The sequence below is a fragment of the Rosa rugosa genome, chromosome 4 (assembly GCF_958449725.1).
Source record: "Rosa rugosa chromosome 4, drRosRugo1.1, whole genome shotgun sequence".
Classification (NCBI taxonomy): Eukaryota; Viridiplantae; Streptophyta; class Magnoliopsida; order Rosales; family Rosaceae; genus Rosa; species Rosa rugosa.
In genome coordinates this window covers 30093578-30101226 of record NC_084823.1, presented here as the reverse complement: position 1 = coordinate 30101226, position 7649 = coordinate 30093578, and the positions used below count along the sequence as shown (strand labels likewise).

At 39.0% G+C, this 7649-nt stretch overlaps 3 protein-coding genes and 1 non-coding gene across 4 annotated transcripts; 2 read left to right on the top strand and 2 right to left on the bottom strand.

The window, feature by feature from the left end:
- Positions 1-854: 854 nt before the first annotated feature.
- On the top strand, positions 855-1658 carry LOC133744624 (probable inorganic phosphate transporter 1-9). The gene has a single exon (XM_062172700.1). It carries the CDS (start codon positions 855-857, stop codon positions 1656-1658), a length of 804 nt encoding a protein of 267 aa, XP_062028684.1.
- An 822-nt stretch (positions 1659-2480) lies between these two features.
- Positions 2481-5049, bottom strand: LOC133742661 (increased DNA methylation 3-like). The gene is made up of 3 exons (XM_062170345.1): positions 4940-5049; positions 3369-4371; positions 2481-2907 (listed from the first exon to the last, which is right to left on the bottom strand). The coding sequence occupies exons 2-3, from the start codon at positions 4324-4326 to the stop codon at positions 2672-2674; spliced, it is 1194 nt and encodes a 397-aa protein (XP_062026329.1). The 5' UTR covers positions 4327-4371; positions 4940-5049; the 3' UTR covers positions 2481-2671.
- Positions 5050-5766: 717 nt separating this feature from the next.
- Positions 5767-5857, bottom strand: TRNAM-CAU (transfer RNA methionine (anticodon CAU)). Its single transcript is given in 2 exon segments — positions 5767-5802; positions 5820-5857. It is a non-coding gene; the product is annotated as a tRNA-Met (tRNA).
- A 583-nt stretch (positions 5858-6440) lies between these two features.
- LOC133707279 (heavy metal-associated isoprenylated plant protein 28-like) lies at positions 6441-7647 on the top strand. Its single transcript, XM_062132842.1, has 3 exons — positions 6441-6699; positions 6986-7058; positions 7170-7647. Exons 1-3 carry the CDS (start codon positions 6694-6696, stop codon positions 7367-7369), a joined length of 279 nt encoding a protein of 92 aa, XP_061988826.1. The 5' UTR covers positions 6441-6693; the 3' UTR covers positions 7370-7647.
- Positions 7648-7649: the final 2 nt, after the last annotated feature.

Genomic DNA, 7649 nt, shown 5'->3' with positions numbered 1-7649 from the left:
TTTCTCTGCTTCCATGGAATTTCTATCGATCCCCAAATGCCTCTCTAATCGTGGAGATGTGAGATCCTCCTTCTCTGAATCATCTGTTTCGGCAATTTGGAAACTCCCTCCTGTTGGTATGTTCAAGATAAACACTGATGCGGCTTGGAATGCGGATTCCTTATATTGTGGCCTGGGTACCCTGATTCGTGATTCTAAGGGTGTTGTTCTTGGGGGGTTAGCCAAATCATCACATGCGATGTCCTCTCTGGCAGCAGAAGCCATGGCTATTGTCCTTGGTCTCTCTCTTGCCTCATCCCTCTCCCTTTCTTCTTTTCAGTTGGAATCAGACTCCTTGGTTTTGATTTCACATTTGTTAAATCCTCTATCTTCGATTGATTGGTCTGCAACTCAAATCGTCTCTCGGATTCGAGCTATGGCGGGCCTCTTCGATCGCGTTAACTGGCTTTGGACCAGTAGACATGCTAATTGTGCTGCGGACTCTATTGCGGCTTTGGCATCTCGCAGGGTGTGCACGGATGACTGGGTGTCCAATCCTCCCCCCTCCCTAATGCGAATTCTCCTCTTTGATGCAGCGGGTCCTCCCCCTTGAAGTCTCTGCTGGAGTTTTAGTTTTCTGTGTTTTTTAGCTTTCTTTGCTTGTTTTCGTTTTTGTTCGGTTGTTTCTTTGCTTTGTTCAATGCCAAAAAAAAAAAAAAAAAAATCATTCATTTGTAGCGATAAACATAAACATATCATTTTGTGAAGAATTGAATTGAAATTAGCATTTTCGCTGAATGGATGTGACCAAATTTTTAATTCCTTTCAGGTATACAGCACTGGTTGAGCTAAATGTGGTGCAAGCAGCCAAGGATATGGAGAAAGTGTTGGCTGTTTCCTTGAGTCAAATTGCAGAAGATGAACCAGATTTACTATCAGTAGGGCAAAACCCTGCATCATCATATCCCTTCTTCTCCAAGGAATTTTTACGTCTCCATGGCCGCGATCTCTTCTCCTGTGCTGCCAACTGGTTTCTTGTTGACGTTGTCTTCTACAGCAGCAACCTATTCCAGTCTCAAATATATAGAAGATATATCGACCCAAAATACCCAAAAAAGGTCAATCTCTACCAAGATGCTTTGCATGTTGCTGAGTTGCAAGCAATTGTGACAATATGCTCAACAATTCCAGGATATTGGTTCAGTGTCTTCTTCATTGATCGAATTGGAAGGCGAAAAATTCAAATGATGGGGTTTTTCGTCATGGCACTTGTTTATTTCTCGATTGGGATACCCTACAAAACTCACTGGGCAAAAAATACAGATAAAGGTTTCATGGTCCTCTATGGCCTCACTTTCTTCTTTGCAAATTTTGGACCAAATACTACCACTTTTATAGTGCCTGCTGAGCTTTTCCCGGCGAGGTTTAGGTCAACTTGTCATGGGATTTCCGGGGCTTCGGGGAAGGTTGGCGCCTTGATCGGATCAATTGGATTTCTATGGGTTGCACATGGTCAAAATGAGGAGGATAAAAAGACGAAAGAGATCAAGAGGTCGTTGATTGGTTTAGGTGTAGTTTGTATTCTGGGATTGGTGGTAACGTATCTCTTCACACCCGAAACTATGGGAAGATCACTAGAAGAGAATGAGAACGAGAATGGGAATGAACAAAATGCATGATCAGGAAAAACATGTTACATGGCTAGAGAAGCAATTTTAAATACTTCTATGTTTGTTCTCTCTATATATATATATATTGGAACCATTAGAGTTTGTTCTCTATCTCCTGTAAATGGTAGGGGTAAAGATTTGATCGAGGGTATGGGATAACATTAGTGGACTTTGATATGGAGAATGATTTTGCGTGTAAGGTTTGATTTAGGACATTGTTCATTTCTTTTTCAACTGAGTCTAGCTGACTAGGTTTGGGAGTGAATCTTGCTTGTTAATGACTTGATTCTCTAGTCCTGTTTGTGAACAACGGTTTGTTGTGAGTAATTAAACCAAATCAATCTAAAGTTTCTCCATGTGGTAGACTTGCTAATGAAGGAAGGTGCTTTGGTGCCGTTAGTATCAAATGAATGGTTGTAGATTAACGGTTTGGTAAACTGAGATGGTTGGGATGACTTGGATCAGTGCACGTTTTGACATCAAATACGAACAAAGCCAATCTGTGCCACTCCTTAGAACATAGGGGAGTATTCGACAGCCCTAGCAGGACTGCAGTGCCATATTATGCTTGTAGGAAGTAGCAGCATTGAATTCTCTTGAGGAAGCTACCCATAAAGCTACGTACAGCCAATAGAAGAATTACTGAAAATGCTTGAATTCTCAGCAAGAATTACTGGCCAGCTAAAGATATTTTTGAGATTGCTCGTGCATCCATATTTTTAACCTTTGGCACATCCGAGTTAACCTGATTTCTTCCTCACTTATAAGATACGAATATAGGATGCTTGAAGTTGATGCATCTGGATGCATGCATGTGTAGATGCGAGTAAGGAAGAGAACGCAGCATGCATTTTTGCAGTAAATGTCTAGCATACTAACTTCATTATAAGCAACTAATAATTTTCTACACCATTTACATGCTAGCAGACAATGATTTGAAAGATTAGGCTAGTCAGAAGATCCTACTAGGCTACCATTTTGTCAACTCTTGCTACATCAAGAATGAAACTGAGCATCAGATATCACTCCTCTTTTAGAATTACTCCTTCAAAGATGCCATCCGATCCGAAGTTAGGTGCAAAGAGCCTTGGATCAACAGGTCCCGGAAGACTGAAGGAGAGTGTGAATGGTCCAGGAGGGCACAGTTGCTGCAATTTCATTTGGAAGACACGTGAGCGTTTCTTTATGGGGTTTCCACCACTGGTGAAGCCTTGTAGATGAACCTTCCCATTGGATTCAATCTCACAACTAAATTGACCTGTTGCCACACAAAAGGTATCAATTTAAATGTGTAAAATACGAGGCCAAGCATTTCGTCAAGAGAGCATCAAAAAGTAAGAACACATAAGATATCATTTGTGCCTAGCATGTAGAAGTGAGTGGCACTCTTATGTCTAACTCAGGCAAGTTACAAGCTCATTCCCCAATAATCACTAGAGTGACTAGACCCATAATGGATAAAGCATTCTTTTTTTTCTTTCTTTTTCCTTTCGTGTTTACCTTCTGAGAAGTATGGTCAAATGTTACCTAGAATATGCATGCTTGTTCAAAATATCTGCAGCTTAACTGTGTCTACCCAAGGCACTAAATATCAATTTCCTCATTGAAGGTAGAGGAGGTGTGGCAAATTTAAAAAACACCGGGGGAACACCCAACTAAAACGATTTTAATATTAGCACCATAAAATTTCATAGAAATGAGCAAGTGTGAGAAACATACAAAAATCCTTCCTGATTCCTGGTAGAGACACCCGGAAATAATATGCAACCTTGCTAACGCCAATGTCCACAGCACCAATTGGTGGTCCAACAACCCCTCTCTTGACCGTCCCAGACAAAACAATAGAAGGATCTGAAACACATGCTTCCATTTTAGGAAGAGACAGAAGGGGGATGAGCACAGGTCCTTCTGGTTTGCAGGTATTCCATGTAGGTTCATCTTTTCCACAATGTTTTGTGCCTTCTGATGAAGTAACAACAGGGGAAAATGCCGGAACTGATGGAGGATGAGAGAGGCACCTCCTTTTATACTTTTGTTGGAATCTATCAGATGAATTACCATTTCCATTGGAAATATATCCTGCCTCATTACTGTCCTTGCAGAAATTGTGCTCACTTTTCCCACCATTCTGGTACTCCTGTTGATATTTGCTGGATTCATCCATATCAATTTTCAGGTTATTCATACCAGATAAAGATTTGAACTTTTCCAGATCATCTTCTTTCATATATGAGGTAACAGGGTCATCAATAATTACAATCCCCTTAACAATTCTGAAGCTTTCCGGATACCATATCTGTTGATGAAGATTCAAAGGGAAAATATCTGGGAACTGCCGACTGTCTTTTCTCACCCCTGAACTTGACAAAGGTAGGCTGCCCTTTAAATACTTATGCAACATATTTGGTCTGAGAACCAAGCTAGGGTGAGCATTTCTCAGGATATAGTAATATAAACTCTCCAAAAGAGACACGCTAACATATGAAGCACCCAAATCACTCAACTCATACGGAGGTGAACCTTCAGCTAATCTTTGAAATGCCGAGTATCTCAGCTTATCAAACTTGATATCAGGACCCAAGTAATTTTCCATGATGAAATTCAGCAGAAAATGCTGATACACAGTCGCTGCTTTCACTGAAGGTTTAGGAGGGTCATCTTTTTGCTGCAAGTCCATGCTTGTAGCTTATTCTTCTACAATAACAACAGTACTGAGACTCACCTAGAAATGTAAATCCACCAACATTTAAGAACTACTGATTCAAATATCATACTAGGATGAAGATTGCTATTAATGGGTTTACCATGAATATAATCCACATACTTATCTGAAAAATTACACACTAAATTAGACAATGCCAGAAGATTGATCGATACTCAATATTAAGTCATGCCAAGATGAATGATTACAGATCAGGTCTCAACAGAAATATACATTCAAAATGAAATTTCTAGCTAGCAACAATTTTCATTCTTTCAATATGTAAATCTGAATTTGGGTATCATTTCCAATGTAGTGAATCCAATCAAAATGAGGGCAAGTCCACTTGGGGTGAAGCATAGGAACATGAGCCAAGAATGCATGCAGGAACACTCTTGTACAAGAACAAAAGATGCAACCAGTGAACAACAAATTTGAAGTATGTATCATCACCAAGAGAGTAAATTTATGAGAAACAATACCATGGCAAGTCTTTTTGACATAGAAGAGTTGAAGGAAATAGGAATAAGAATAAACCCTGAATGATGAAAGAGAAACTGAGAATCAGAAATCAATGCTTAGAACTTACCTGGGAGCCAATTGAACGATAGTAGAAGAAGAAACAATTTTTTTGGGGGGAATATTAATAGTTGGGAGAGCTGAAGGAGAAGAGACTGCTGAGGTTGGAGGAGAAGAGACTGCTGAGGTTGGAGAAGAAGAGGTTGGGGAATTTCGGGGGTAGTAAAAAGGCACAGTTTTTGGTTTGGGCTCGGCCGGGTTGACCCGCAAGAGCTTCGGACCACCACTTATCTAAAGTAATGAAGGTTAGCCCAAAAAAGAAATATAAAAAAAAAATCCTAAACATTAGTAAGAACGGAACATGATACGACTCATAAGAGCACATGCCAGACTTAAAGTTGAATTGTTTATCATGTTCACTGAAAAAAAAAAAGAATTTTTTTAACATGTTTTCTTGATCTCAACGTTTCAACCCTAAATTTTAGATTTTTATGAAAATAAATTTCACTAATAAACCAAATTCCATTAGAAAGGAGATGATAAAAGCAAACTATTTGGACCTCCCCACTAAAGTTAGCGATGAATTGCATATAATGTTGCAATTAGAGTGGTCTATGAACGCTTATCACAACGAGTACATAATGATCGAATCAATATAATAAGTAAAAATGAACATTATGAGATAAGAATATCATAAAAGGCTTTCGATGCAAACATTTTGATATTCTCTGTGTCTTTCCCAAACCACCGTACCGTCTCAGACGACAACAAATTACTCTTTCATTTTGCCGATAGTCGACCAAACGCCACTCTTTGCAGGATAATACCTATTAGAGACTGAGAATAATGGTGTAATGTAATTATTCTGGAAAAGAAAAAAAATTGGTAAAAAATAATTGGGGTGAGAGAGGCTCGAACTCTCGACCTCAGGATAACTCACTGTTTTAAGCTATGAGACCTACGCGCTAGCCAACTGCGCCACCACCCCGTTGATGCTTGATCCTGTTGTTTACCAATATATTTCAAATTGTTGTTCTTTCTCCTTTTCACATATATTTGATTTAAGATTCCAAGTCCAGTCAGTTGGCCATAATTAAGGAGAAGGAAGAACCCAAATATATATATACCAAACTTGCTAGCTAGTTTTTCCCTTGGAGTTTTTATTCTCTTTTCCCTTCTTTTTGCAATTTGCAATGGACGATGCAAGTACATATATGCATTACTAATTTACAAGAATCTCGAGGGAGGGAGAATGAATCACTTTGACTGAGCCCAAGTCCCAATCCCAAATAAAGATCCTTCCTTCCTTGAGAGGGAAAAAGCTATGTTGGACCGTCAAACCCAATCATTTCAGATCCTTGATACTCTCACATTGCTTTGCTTTGCTCAGAGGGAAGCCTAGAACCTTGAGCTACCTATGCAAGTCTAGCTTACTCTTAACCGTTTTCTTGTTATTGGGTTCATTTTAGGTCGATGTCTTGCAATTTGTTCATCTTTGAAAAAGCAAAGCAAAGCAAAGCAAAGCAAAGCAAAGCGAAGCAGATGATTTGGTGTAGTTGTCGTAGCATTCCCAAAAACCAAGACTACTCTCCATCTACTTTAGTAGGGTTTATTCCATCTCTTTTTCATGTCCCCTCTGTTATATATATGCCTTACATTCCCTATCTGATTTATTCATTAACTTTAAATCATTCCCTACCTTCGCACTACTTGTTTCTTTCATTCTGAACACCTTTGTCTTTGCTCCCTTCATGCCCTTACCCTTCTCTGCAAACTTCATCAGTTCATCATTTCTTGCAGTCCAGATTCTACAGAATTCTCTTAATGGAGGTAAATCTACAAATTGCATGTATCGAAGAGATTCGGAATCTCTATTATATCGGTTGAGAGCAATTTATGTGTTCTTTCAAGTGCCTTTCATGCAACAGCTAACTAGTACTAATGTGGTTGCTCTAGCTAGTTTGTTCATTTCAGTTACTTTTCTTGCTACATTGGAAGAGATCAATCCCTTTACTTAAATCAATTCCTGTATTCCGAGTCATCAACTCATGCTTGGACTAACCCTAAGGCTTGATTCAGTTCTCCTTTCACTAACTGTTGTTTAATTTGCTCGCAGACAGTGGAATTGAAGGTGGAGATGGTTGGCATACATGAGAAGAGACTCAGGAAATGCCTGTCAAAACTGAAAGGTCCCTCTCTTTATTAAATTTGGGTTTGCATTGCAGTTATTCTACATATCCCATATATCAATCATCATCATTAGTCATTAATAATCCATAAATGGTAGTTACAATTTACAGGAATAGAAAAGGTGGAAGTAGATGCACACAGTCAGAAGGTGGTTGTAACAGGATATGCACATAAGAACAGATTGTTGAAAGCAATCAGGAGAGGTGGATTGAAAGCTGATTTCTGGTCTCCCCAAAATGAGCTCCTCACTGTTTATGCAAGTGCCACCACTTATGGAAGCTTGAGATTCAACAACTTCAACTTCTTCTAGCTATCTACGTACAACTAATATTAGTTACCCTTCTAATCATTCAGTCTCTGAGCTCAATGGGACTGCCGGGATGAGATACCAATTGCCCAGTAGTGATGGATTTTCATGTTTCCTTTTATTTTCCTTCTACAAAAGAAGTGCCTAATGATGGGTCATACATAGAAATAGTGAAATTAATTAGAAAATCATATAATCTGCAGCTTTTGCCAATTTGTGGTATTGTCAAATAACTAATTCCACTTTATTGTTATGTTTCTATACAATATGCCAATTGCTTTCT